The sequence below is a fragment of the Aotus nancymaae genome, unplaced genomic scaffold (assembly GCF_030222135.1).
Source record: "Aotus nancymaae isolate 86718 unplaced genomic scaffold, 86718_ANA_hifiasm-v0.15.2.pri h1tg000019l, whole genome shotgun sequence".
Classification (NCBI taxonomy): Eukaryota; Metazoa; Chordata; class Mammalia; order Primates; family Aotidae; genus Aotus; species Aotus nancymaae.
Window position 1 is genome coordinate 36,110,502 of NW_026988431.1, and position 13,900 is coordinate 36,124,401.

A 13,900-nucleotide genomic window follows, 5' to 3' on the forward strand; every position below is an offset into this window, starting at 1 on the left:
GGGAAGTTTTTTAATAGTCTTTTCAGCTAATTGTGGATATTCTTTAATACTACACCAAAACTTGACAAGTGATAATTTCCTGAAAGTATGTTTTTATTAGTAAATCTTTAAGACATTGCAGAGAGAAGAGTGAAGCAATCCTACATTCTTACAACTCGAAGGCACTTTCTCAAGGCCGCTCTCCAGGGCCAGTTCCTTTCTGCTCACTGTCAACGTCACCAACAACGCATTGTCATGCCTACAGATGCAGAGAGTACAAAGATGATCAGATTGTCCCTGCACTCAAGGAGCTCATAGGGAAGATATAAATGTGAACAAATGCATCATACCATACATTACAATAATGGAAAACCAAAAACTAGAAATTCCGGAGGAGCAAGGCTACCCAGATGAGACAAGAACAAGTGAGGATTGCCAGGCAGGGGAACTAGGGACTGGGAGAGAAGGATAATCGTAAGAGGAAATACAATTTCTCTCCTAAGGCTTTATTCAGGCAGAATGTAGAAGTCTCCCAAAGTTATAAGAAAAGGGAACCATGACAAGGGAGAGCGTGCTGTGTGTGTGTGTAGGGTGGGGGAGGAGGTATAGATGTGGGGAGTGGGGAGGCTAGGATGGAGAAGGAGACTTCTGCTTTTTTTTTTTTTGAGACAGAGTCTCTCTCAGTCACCAGATTGGAGTGTAGTGGCGCAATCTCAGCTCACTGCAACCTCCACCTTCCAGGTTCAAGCAATTCTCCTGCCTCAGCCTCCTGAGTAGCTGGGACTATAGGCGCGTACCACCATGCCCAGCTAATTTTTGTATTATTAGTAGAGTCGGGGTTTCACTGTGTTGGCCAGGATGGTCTCAATCTCTTGACCTCATGATCTGCTGCCTCGGCCTCCCAAAGTGCTAGGATTACAGGCCTGAGCCACTGGGCCTGGCCTGCTTTTTACCTTAATGCATATCTGTGCTGTTTTAGTCTTTGATCATGAGCATAGATTCATTTTCTTTTTCTAAAGCTAAGAAATTCTAAAAAGCAAGTGAACAAAGTTAATTTCAGTCATCAAAAGTATCTAAGTGCCTCTGTTTACGTTACATGTATGTGTTTTTATTACATAAGACTGAAGCATAGCAGGAGACAAAAACAGAAAATTCTAAATATGCTAATTAGTATTTCCCAGTGGCATTTATATAAAGTCTAATTATAAAATGTGTTTATCATATATTTATATAATTCTTAAAAGTACTTTACATATTTGTACAATATACTTTCTGTAAATATACACAAATGTACTTATAATATAGAATTTTATATTTAATTCATATAGGCTGGCTGTGGTGGCTCAGGCCTGTAATCCAAGCACTTTGGGAGGCCAAGGTGGGAGGATCACTTGAGCCCAGGAGTTTGGGACCAGCCTGGGCAACATATTGGTCTCAAACCATCTCTGACAACAAATTTAGAAATTATCTAGGGATGGTGGCACATGCCTGTTATCCCAGCTACTGTTGGGGGATGGGCGAGAGCTGAGGTGGAAGGATCACTTGAACCCAGGAGTTCAAGGCTATAATGAGGCATGACAGCACCACTACCGTCCAGTGGCACTCCACCCTGGGCAGCAAGGCAAGACCCTGTCTCAGAAAAGAAAAAAGTAATAAAAGTAAAATAATTTATATAGAGATTTAGATTTGTTTATATATAAAATACTGGATGACGATTCATCCTGATTTTTGGGGGTAATCTCAATGTGTACCTGTTTCCCTGGCATTAGTTGTACCTCCTTTCTCTCTCATGTCCTATTTTGGATGCCGAATTATGTGTTCATCCTTTTATTTTTTTTTTAAGAGATGGAGTCTCGCTCTGCTGCCCAGGCTCTGGAGTGCAGTGGTGCAATCTTGGCTCACTGCAACCTCCACTTCTTGGGTTCTAGCAATTCTCCTGCTTCAGCCTCCTGAGTAGCTGGGACTATAGGTGCATGCCACCACACCCAGCTAATGTTTTGTATTTTAATAGAGACGGGGTTTCACCATGTTGCCCAGGTTAGTCTCGAACTCCTGAATTCAGGCAGTCCGCCTGCCTCATCCTCCCAAAGTGCTAGGATTATAGGCATGAGCCACTGCGCCCAGCCTGTTCATCATAGTTTTATATCTGTGCATATAAAATGTATTTAAGTATAATATATGTTCATGGATTTATTCATACTTGTATTTGCACATACATGTGCCTATATACATACAAGGACTATGCATTTTTAAAAATATATTTTAAAAGCTATTCTAGTTAAAATGTAAAAGCTATTCTAGTTAAAACAACCTATTCTAGTTTGTTTAAAAACAAACTCAGGAAAATAGTGACATTAAAGTCAGATGGCCAGTTATCCAATTACAAATTATTTTTTAAAAATACTGACTCACCCAGATTTTTACATCTAGAATATTTTTGTTAGCCTTTTTTTGCTTATCTATTCCATCTCGGTGAATTTATTGCACAAAACTTGCTTTTTAGAAAATATTTTAGAAAGTTACATGTAAATTAAACCATCTTCTTTCTTATATTTCTTTTTCTGAAATCTATTGTGGGCTTTGCATTGGCAGGAACTCCTTAGACTTCTGTTTTAAGTTACTCTTTATGAAGAAATGTAGTGGAGGAGGTTGCTTTAAAGTAACAACTTTAAAGTCAAAGAATACTGTTTTTGGTGAAAATGGCTGCCTGCCTCCCACATGAGCTCTTTTAATGTCTTAATTTTCATCTTGAGGATATCCTTTAAGCAAATACGTCTAAGATCTGTGGGTCCAATGTTATTTTACTTGCTGTTCTTATCAGTCACACAAACTGAACCTGCCGAAGGGGCCAGGCAGGGCACATTACTGAGAAAAGCTGCCCAGTTGATAAATTCTTGGGCAGGCAGCATGTGTGTGTTGGGGACATAGCCACTTGGTGCCAAGTCCTTCTTGCCAAGCAGGCTACAACCCCAGTGTTGTCTGGTCTTTTTATTATTCTAGAAAAGCTATATTGATTTTTTTTTTTTTTTTTTTTGAGAAAGAGTCTCGCTCTGTTGCCCAGGCTGGAGTGCAGTGGTGTGATCTTGGCTCACTGCAACTTCCACCCCCCGGTTTCAAACAGTTCTCCTGCCTCAGCCTCCCAAGTAGCTGGGACTACAGGTGCCCGCCACCATGCCCAGCTAATTTTTGTATTTTTAATAGAGACAGGGTTTCACCATGTTGGCCAGGCTGTTCTCAAATTCCTGACCTCAAGTGATCCACCCGCCTCAGCCTCCCAAAGTGCTGAGATTACAGACGTGAACCACACCGTGCCCAGCCACCTATATTGATATTTATGTTAAGAGTTTTCAACATGTTAGCTAAGGTTTTCAAAAACATGGTTTTAAAAAGTACATGGGTCAAACAAAACCTGTGGGGACCGAATTTGCTGCATGGCTTACAGCGGGCCTCCTCTGGTCTGCAGATTTAGAACTCATGTCCTTGTTGCACTTTAGAGCTGTGGAATGCGGCTTTTAGCTGTAGCACTTTCTGAGATCATCCAGTGAACCGATAACTGTGCTCTGAAGACAGTTGTGACAACACTTGGTGGTTTTGGGAGCAGGCACTGTTAAGATTGGAGAGGTAGATACTAGAGTCTTAACTTTAAATTGCTTCTCCAACAAGTTTCACTGTTTGTTTGTTTGTTTGTTTGTTTGTTTGTTTTCTCAAGTTTCATTTGCAGATTTGGACTCTTTGTTTTAAGCAGTTGCACTGACTCTTAGATTATAAACTTCTTGAGGGCATAAAACTCTGACTCTGCCTCTTGCTGCCTGAAGTTCCCTTTTTCCCTCTTGTCCATATCAGCAGAGCTCAATTCCACCATCGGGGTCCAGTGCATGCCACCTCCTCCTGCAGGGAGTGTCACGGCCTCTCCCTTCTGCCTCCGTTCCTCTGTTGAACTCCCAAAACCTCTTCCCTGCATGCCTGATCCTGTATGTTTCCTGGGTATCTTTGTTTTATAGTGTTCTACGAGCATATCTTAGTTCCCCTGCCTCCTTGCAAACCTTTGAGGGTAGAATTTTTGTTTCTTTTATGGCACTGAGTTTTAGTATCAGCCTTTAGAACTGGTCGGCTAGTTGATTAAAAACTACCCGAAATAAGATGAACCTCTGAGACAAGGTGGGAAGGAGACTTTCCAGTGTTTACTTTGTGCGCCTTTTCAATTTGATATCATATGAATGTATTACTTATTCAGAAGAGAAATTAAGGTATAAAAATACATATGGATTCCAGGGTCTCATCTCAGCGCTTCTAAACCAGAATCTCTGTAGGAGCAGGGGAGGTGGAATCTGTAAATCTGTACTCCCTGAAAACCTTCCAGGTGATTTTGCTGCCTAGCCAGGTTTAGGAAACACTGGCTCAAAGCATATAATAGGTATTCAGTAAGCTTCCATTCAAAGGAGGAATGAGCACTTGTCTTTTTTTTTTTTTTAGACAGAGTCTCACTCTGTTGCCCAGGCTGAAGTGCAGTGGCACGACCTTGGCTCACTGCAACCCCCGCCTCCTGGGTTCAAGCAATTCTTCTGCCTCAGCCTTCCAAGTAGTTGGGACTATAGGTGTGCACCACCATGCCTGGCTAATTAAATGCTTATCTTTCTATAGCACTTTTCTATAGCACTTAGCTGATACCTTCTGCCTAGCAGTTGTGTTACACACACACACACACACACACACACACATTTTTAGATAGAGTTTTGCTCTTTTTGCCCAGGCTGGAGTGTGGCGTGCAGTGGCACGATCTTAGCTCAGCACAACCTCTGCCTCCCAGGTTCAAGCCATTCTCCTGCCTCAGCCTCCTGAATAGCTGGGATTACAGGCATGTGCCACCATGCCCAACTAATTTTTGTATTTTTTTTTAGTAGAGGCGGGGTTTCACCATGTCGGTCAGGCTGGTCTTGAACTCCCAACCTCAGGTGATCCACCTGCCCCGGCCTCCCAAAGTACTGGGATTATATAGGTGTGAGCCACTGTGCCTAGCCAATAAATATTTATTAAGAGAATTAAAGAAAATTTTGAATTCAAATGCCATCATCACCTCCACCACCCCATCCCACTTTCTTAGCTGGAAAGTGGAGTCATCTGTTCTTCCCCAGGCTCTCACTCTGTCTAGGGTGGATGGGCTACTTCTCACCTGGACCACTACAATGGCCCATTGGTCTTCTGCCTGCAGCCTGCCTCCCTCTGAGCCTTTCAGCATACTGCAGGCTGTGTGATTTTTTTAAAAGCTCAAATCTCATTATGACTCTCAATGTTCCCTATTCCCTGCAATATAAAATTTAACTGTAGGGAGTCCTTTAGGACCCTTTTTGATCTGGTCTGACCCTTCTTTCCCAGGCCATCTCATTCAACAGATACATGCTGAGGCTTGCCGTCTGTGTGTCTAGCCCCAGCATGGATGCTGGTGACTGGGCAGCACACGTCACTCCTGCCACCACTCAGATTCCCTCTTCAGTCCTTGAGAAGAGTACCCACTTTGATCATTTTTAATTTATTTTGTCTATAGTGTCCCTTCTGCTTAGAACATCCTTCCTATACCCCTGTTTTATTTATTTATGAAAGTAATCCAGGGCCTGTATAAATAATTTTTCTTACTCTTCTAACATTTTATACTTATCTCCATTATATGGCCTGCCATCGTGGATTCCAATGATTAGTTGACAGTTCTTTTTCTTCCCCTAGACTCTGAGCTCCTTGAGAACAGAGACTTGTCTTCCTCCCATTCCTATCTCCAGCGTATCTCTAGCATTCAAGTACTGTGTCTGACCATATCAACATATTTGCTGGATAAAGTTGTTAGAAGGATGAAGTTTGTGTGTCTCAAGATGGCAAATCAAGGTGCTACTTATTAACTTTATTAACTATTAATTTTAAAGGTGTTCTGCCACACAAAGGTAGATATCCCCCTGGAAAATGTCATGCTTGGAGTTTGCAAAGTTATGACAATATTTTAATGACATATAATGATACTTATTGTATATGTTGTTTCTGTTAAGGATGACTAAGATACTATTCCATGTTAAGAGTTGGCCTCTTGCTAACCATCCTAGTTAAACAATCTGAGAGAAGAATCAGAATCCTGCAGAAGTGATTGGGGCTTTGTATATTACACATCTGAGTCAGGACACCCTAGAGTGTTCATTAGCCTGATGTGAAATGCTGTATTCCCCAAATGGAAGCAGAGCCTAATCGGAGGTTCAGGATGCTGTGAAGCAGAATGTTTTGGAAGACACAGTAGTTCTGAATTGGAAAGACAAAATAGATGATGTCAGCATAGACCTAAGCCACCTTTTTGAATCATATAGCATGTGTTTTGTAAGATCTGAAGCTATCTAGTCAGGCTGATGAAGAACTAAAATAATGTGTGGGCTTCCGAGAAGCCAAACGTGATAAAAATATATGAGTCAGGGGAGACAAGATCCTACAGGGGCCCAGAGCAGAGAGACCTGAAGGAAAGCAAAGGAAACATCAGCAAAGTATGCTATTGATCTGTGACCCAGTGAAGGACAGACTCCTTCACTCCGGGGGGACCCTTTCTCCCTTCAGGGGCACAGAGGAAGTCATAAGATTCCATTTCATTCCAGTTTTATTTGTAGAAACAATCCCCCATACTTCTAGAATAGATTCGTGGAAGATTAAAGTTAAAGACAGGGTAAACACGAGTAGAAGAACTAACGTTAAATAAAGAAAATGACAATAGGCACACCAGACACCCAGGCCACGAGTAGCTACAACAATGATAAAAGTTAGTTCTGAGCTTCTTTGTCTTGAGAATTAAAACAGAAACATGGTGAATATAGCGTTCTCATTATCTGAATTGAAGAATTTGTTAGTAGAAAGGTACTTTTTTCCTATGACTGGGTACAATAAAAGAATTTATCAAATGGATCCTTGTATAAAGGACACTAAATAACATAATAGTCACAGCTTATAATAACAGCTTTACAAAAAGGTAAAGAGAGGTTCTTTGTGTGGCCATCTGGTCCATCCAACTAAATAAATGCCATGAGCTAAATGATATACTTTTGTGCTAGGAAAATATTACCACTGAGAGTTAAAGAAGTATCATCAAACTGTAAGGCTTTCTGGAGACATCACTTATCACAGAATAGCACAGAGAGACTAGATGAATAGCTGGTTAGTATGTTCTGTCGACCAGAGGTTTTTTTGTTTGTTTGTTTGTTTTTGCTTTACTTTTAACTGCATTGGGTGATCTATTAGTGGGTAGTGAAATTAGTTGCTGTAAACGTTCTTTAAAAAAAAAATACTAGAGCAGAACAGAATACATCACACCTAGTAAGGGTGAGTGTTAATTTTGTTTGTGTCTTAGGTCACTGTGTACTGTGTATCTCTTACTGTGGGAAGTATGAAAGCTGCTGCTTTTCACTGTCCTCACTAAAATATCAGTTAGTAAGCTCCAGAACCCCAGGCTCATGGTATAGGACATTTATAGAGAATATAGCAAATACAGAGAAGAATGGAGATGGGATCCTCAGACTAGAACAAGAGCCACTATCCCTTGAAGTTGTGCTAATTCAGGAACCTGTGACTAGATTCATTCTTGTCCATTCTTGTCAAAGGACTTAGAAATGTCCTTTTTTTCTCCTTTTCGTTTGCCTTCAGTACCTGACAGTTCTTTTTGAAAGCCCTAGTCTACTTTCTCTCTAATGAAGGGGAGACTAGAAAAGGAACGTGATGAGTCCCCACAGGGCCAATAGCACAGGGAGGCAGGATGCCTCTGGTGGTCAGACTTGGTCACACACCCTGCAACTGTAGAGAGACCCTTCTGTGCAGCCAATTAGGAAGAGCTCCTTCAGTTCTTGTTTCTTCTCTGAGTGAGCAATAGCTTTGCATATAGGTACCACTTAAGGAAATTCTCTTAAAAAAAAAAAATAGCCTGGGCAACATGGTGAAACCCTGTGTCTACCAACAATACAATAATTAGCTGGGCATGGTAGCTCACACCTGTGGTCCCAGTTACTCAGGAAGCTGAGGTGAGAGAATTGCTTGAGCCTGGGAGGCGGAGGTTGCAATGAGCGGAGATCGCGCCACTACAGTCCAGCAGGATGACAGAGCGATACTTTTTCTCAAAAAAAAAAAAAAATCATTTTCCTGCTTCATGGTTATGACTGGATCATCAGAGTTCTCTTTGAAAATAGGCTGGAAGCTTGTGGCAGGACCAAGGCATTGCCCAGCTCTAGTAGTTCAAAGCAGCAGCCTTGAGTGATGATGAGACCCTTAATATTTCAGGAAAAAAAAAAACCTCCTCCCCTCCAAATTTGGACATGTATATATAGCTCCAACTTTGGAAAAAAGGAGAAGGAGTTCTGGGAGGATTTCCAATGACAACAACTATTAGCAATGGTATGAGAAACAGGCTGGGGCAAGAGAAAGATTTAGCTTCTAATGTTGACTCTTGAGTCTCAGGAGCATCCACAGAATGAGATAAAAACCTGAATTTTCATACGCAAGAACAGTTTTTCACAGAAGCGGAAAATAGTCTAGAAATAAAGAAGCCACCTGTGGAAGAGTCTCTCACCATTTCTCTTCTCTTGTTTCAGATGACAGTCATGTCCCTTTCCAGGGACCTCAAGGACGACTTTCACAGTGACACGGTGCTCTCCATCTTAAATGAGCAGCGCATTCGGGGCATTTTATGCGATGTCACTATCATTGTGGAAGATACCAAATTTAAAGCCCACAGCAATGTTCTGGCAGCTTCAAGCCTGTATTTTAAAAATATCTTTTGGAGCCATACAATCTGTATTTCCAGCCACGTCCTGGAGCTGGACGATCTCAAAGCTGAAGTGTTTACTGAAATACTTAATTATATCTACAGTTCCACAGTCGTTGTCAAAAGACAGGAAACAGTCACTGATCTTGCAGCTGCAGGAAAAAAGCTGGGAATATCATTCTTGGAAGACCTTACGGATCGCAACTTCTCCAATTCCCCGGGTCCCTATGTATTCTGTATTACTGAAAAGGGAGTGGTCAAAGAAGAAAAAAATGAAAAAAGGCATGAAGAACCAGCCATCACTAATGGGCCAAGGATCACAAATGCATTTTCCATCATCGAAACAGAAAATAGTAATAACATGTTTTCCCCGCTGGACTTGAGGCCAAGTTTCAAAAAGGTCTCCGACTCCATGAGAACAGCTAGCCTTTGCCTGGAGAGAACGGACGTCTGCCACGAGGCAGAGCCCGTCCGCACACTCGCCGAGCACTCATACGCTGTTTCTTCAGTAGCTGAGGCTTACAGAAGTCAGCCTGTACGTGAACATGATGGCAGTTCACCTGGGAACACAGGGAAAGAAAATGGTGAAGCCCTTGCAGCGAAACCGAAAGCATGCCGAAAGCCGAAGACGTTCTCCATACCGCAGGATTCTGACTCAGCTACAGAAAATATACCACCCCCTCCAGTGTCCAACTTAGAGGTCAATCAAGAAAGAAGTCCACAGCCAGCTGCAGTTCTCGCTCGTTCGAAATCTCCAAACAACGAAGGAGATGTCCATTTTTCCAGGGAAGATGAAAATCCATCTTCTGATGTTCCCGGGCCGCCGGCAGCAGAGGTTCCACCTCTGGTGTACAATTGTAGCTGCTGCTCCAAAGCCTTCGACAGCAGCACTCTGCTCAGTGCCCACATGCAGCTTCACAAGCCAACCCAGGAGCCTTTAGTGTGCAAGTATTGCAACAAACAGTTCACCACCCTGAACAGGTTGGATCGGCATGAACAGATCTGCATGAGGTCAAGCCACATGCCCATTACTGGAGGAAACCAACGCTTTCTGGAAAACTATCCTACCATTGGACAGAATGGAGGTTCATTCACAGGTCCAGAACCTTTATTATCTGAAAATAGGATTGGTGAATTTTCCAGTACTGGAAGTACTTTGCCAGACACAGACCACATGGTTAAATTTGTGAATGGGCAAATGCTCTATAGTTGCGTTGTGTGCAAACGTAGTTACGTGACCTTATCCAGCCTCCGAAGACATGCAAATGTTCACTCCTGGAGAAGAACATATCCTTGCCATTACTGCAACAAAGTATTTGCATTGGCTGAGTACAGGACAAGACATGAAATCTGGCATACGGGAGAAAGACGGTATCAGTGCATTTTCTGTCTTGAAACTTTCATGACCTACTATATACTCAAAAATCATCAGAAGTCTTTCCATGCCATCGATCACAGACTTTCCATCAGTAAAAAAACAGCAAATGGAGGCTTGAAGCCTAGTGTCTATCCATATAAACTTTATAGGCTACTGCCTATGAAATGCAAGAGAGCCCCTTATAAGAGCTATCGAAATTCTTCCTATGAAAATGCACGAGAGAACAGTCAAGTGAATGAGTCTGCAGCTGGTACCTATGTTGTTCAGAATCCACACAGCTCTGAATTACCTACGCTGAATTTCCAAGATACTGTAAACACCCTGACCAACAGTCCAGCCATCCCATTGGAAACATCTGCATGTCAGGACATACCCACTTCGGCCAATGTTCAAAATGCAGAAGGCACCAAATGGGGAGAGGAGACATTGAAAGTTGATCTTGACAATAACTTTTATTCAACTGAGGTGTCAGTTTCTTCCACTGAAAATGCTGTCAGTTCTGACCTCCGGGCAGGGGATGTACCTGTTTTATCTTTGAGTAATGGCAGTGAGAATGCCGCCTCTGTGATCAGCTACAGTGGCTCTGCACCCTCGGTCATTGTGCACAGCAGCCAGTTTTCGTCAGTGATCATGCACAGCAATGCCATTGCTGCCATGACCAGCAGCAACCACAGAGCCTTTTCAGACCCAGCTGCCAGTCAGTCCTTGAAAGATGACAGTAAACCTGAGCCGGATAAAGTGGGTAGGTCTGCAAGCAGGCCCAAAAGCATTAAGGAGAAAAAGAAAACTACACCACATAACAGGGGAGAAATACTGGAGGAGTCAAAATACATTGCTGATCCTGGAGGATCATTGAGCCAAACCACAAATACTGCTGAAGAAACCAGCAAAATTGAAACCTACATTGCGAAACCTGCTCTTCCGGGAACCTCCACAAATAGTAATGTTGCACCCCTCTGCCAAATAACAGTGAAAATTGGAAATGAAGCCATTGTGAAAAGGCACATTCTAGGATCTAAATTGTTTTATAAAAGAGGGAGAAGACCCAAGTATCAGATGCAGGAGGAGCCTTTGCCACAGGGGAATGACCCAGAACCCAGTGGAGACAGCCCGCTTGAACTTTGCCAGTCCGAGTGCATGGAGATGAGTGAAGTGTTCGATGATGCAAGTGACCAGGATTCCACTGACAAACCGTGGCGCCCTTACTACAACTACAAACCCAAAAAGAAATCCAGACAGTTGAGAAAAATGAGGAAAGTCAACTGGAAGAAGGAGCACGGAAACGGGAGCCCCAGCCATAAATCTAAGTACCCAGCAGAACTGGATTGCGCTGTGGGGAAGCCTCCTCAGGATAAAGCCTTTGAGGAAGAAGAAACGAAAGAGATGCCCAAGCTGCAGTGTGAACTCTGTGATGGAGACAAAGCAGCGGGGGCTGGACACCCAGGAAGGCCCCACCGACATCTTACTTCTCGGCCATATGCCTGCGAGCTCTGCGCCAAGCAGTTCCAGAGCCCTTCTACGCTCAAAATGCACATGAGGTGTCACACCGGGGAGAAGCCATACCAGTGCAAGACCTGCGGACGGTGCTTTTCAGTGCAAGGAAACTTACAGAAACATGAACGTATCCACCTGGGCTTAAAGGAGTTTGTCTGTCAGTATTGCAACAAGGCATTCACCTTGAACGAGACCCTCAAAATCCATGAAAGAATCCATACCGGAGAAAAGCGTTACCACTGTCAGTTCTGCTTTCAGAGTTTTTTGTATCTCTCCACAAAAAGGAATCATGAGCAGAGGCATATTCGGGAGCACAATGGGAAGGGCTATGCCTGCTTCCAGTGCCCCAAAATTTGCAAGACAGCTGCTGCCCTTGGAATGCACCAAAAGAAACACTTATTCAAAAACCCAAGCCAGCAGGAGAAAACAGGTGATATGTGCCACGAATACTCAAATCCCTTGGAGAATCAACATTTCATAGATTCAGAAGACAATGACCAAAAGGATAACGTACCAACCGGTGTGGAAAATGTTGTCCTTTGAATGGCAAGAGTTAGAAAAACCTTCAAAAATATAGTTGGTGTTTTTTTTAGTTAGTTTTGTTTTAAGTTTAGTTTAATTTTGTTCACATAACGGTCATGAAGGAGTGAAATGTAAAAAAAAAAAAAAAAAAAAAAAAACTCAGTGTGAAAATTCCAGAAAAAGGATCCTATTATCTACTTTGGATTTTAGCATTAACTTTATGCAAAGTGCACAGAAACAAAATAGCTGAATCCTCCAATATCCCAAGTATCTTGTGAAAGTTAATGAAGTTCTTAGCTGTGGTATTTCTACCAGTGAAAAGAGGAATTTAATTTTAGCCTAATTTAAAACTTTCTAATAATTGCTAATCGGAACTGGCTGCTGAACTGTCTTTAGTCACTGGAGAAAATAAGGGTCAGCTATCCTGAAGATGGCACCTTCGTAAACATGTTACGTGGTAATGAGCTGTGTGACGGTCTTTATTCCCATCTGGCTTCTGCACTATTAAAATTTGTTTAAATTAATGAATACATATGAAATACTTAAACAATATAACTGAAATTATGTGCATAATGAGTAACCTAAAGTAGGACATTCATACATTATGTAGAACTACACAAACCTTGTAAAATACATATATAAATCACTATGACTTTTAACTGTCCATATCCCCTGTAGAGAATTATGATGAGCAATAGATCTGCAAATAATGAGGACTGATGTAAAAATCAGTAGAAAGCATTTTGAATATGATTTAAGAGCATGTGTATGCTTTTAGATGGAATGCTGTTCCCTTGAAGTTATGGCTGAGCTGTTCTTTAGAACTGGTCTACTCAATTCACAGAAAACATAGGTCATGCCTTATCTATGGGGGAAAGCCCTCCCAGAATTTACCTGTGATTCCTGTGCTGCATGTTACTTTGCAATGGCCTCACCTCAGAGAATGAAAGAGGGTCAAATTCTTTCGAAACTCTCTGCAGTCTTCCAACCACAAGGCCATGGATGGTGGGGGTCTCTTCCAGACAGACTTAGGGGTTCACGTGGAACCTGCCATCTCCCATTCCACTGAAGGACTAAGAGATTTAGTGTAAAGTACACTGCAGTAGTAATTCCCGGGCACTTGAAAGTGACTGCCTAATCCCTACAATTACTAGCCTTCTTGGTGATTATGCAGCCCACAAGTACCGACTAGTATAAAGCAAAAGGACAACAGAACCCCACTCTCCACCCCACTCATTAATGACTTGAGTTGGCAGGAAGAAGGGATGACCTTCCTTGCCTAAAACAGTAGCTGTGTTTTTAGGGGATGGGGAGGTAGGATGTGGAGTGACATTGTTCTGTCCCTTAATTATGTGACTCAAATATATCCACAAAGCCAGTTGCTCTGTATTCATATTTGCAGACATCTAGGCCCCTTGCTAAAAACCCACTGAAGTTTTTTTAATGTTCTTTTACACTGACCCACACCATCAACATTACCCTCAAATCTAGTTGCCCTACAGCATATTCTACCATGTGGACTAGGTTCCTGGAAAGCTGGAACTCATGATTCTTACTTCTTTAAACTGCCAGAATAGGAGAGAGAGAGAAAACATTTCTACCCTTTGATCACCGGTGTGAGCAGAATCCGGATTGCAGTTTCAGCATGACCTGCAGTCATTCATGTTCATTGGATTTGACAGATGGAAACCCAAGGTTATAGAAGGTTGGAAGGTTATCATTGTGAAGAAGTAGTTCAAAGGACTCCATTTTCTCTC

The 13,900-nt window shown here is 42.3% G+C and overlaps 1 protein-coding gene across 9 annotated transcripts in view; it reads left to right on the forward strand.

Annotated features, from left to right (window-relative positions):
* The window catches only part of ZBTB38 (zinc finger and BTB domain containing 38), a 129,918-nt gene extending 116,569 nt beyond the window's left edge, over positions 1–13,349 (forward strand). For all 9 annotated transcript variants that reach the window (XM_064378747.1, XM_064378746.1, XM_064378748.1 and 6 more), the window contains one exon: positions 8,577–13,349. In XM_064378747.1, coding sequence (XP_064234817.1) covers positions 8,577–12,164 — 3,588 coding nt within the window. In that variant the 3' untranslated portion in view covers positions 12,165–13,349. The remainder of the gene's footprint in view (positions 1–8,576) is intronic.
* Positions 13,350–13,900: the final 551 nt, after the last annotated feature.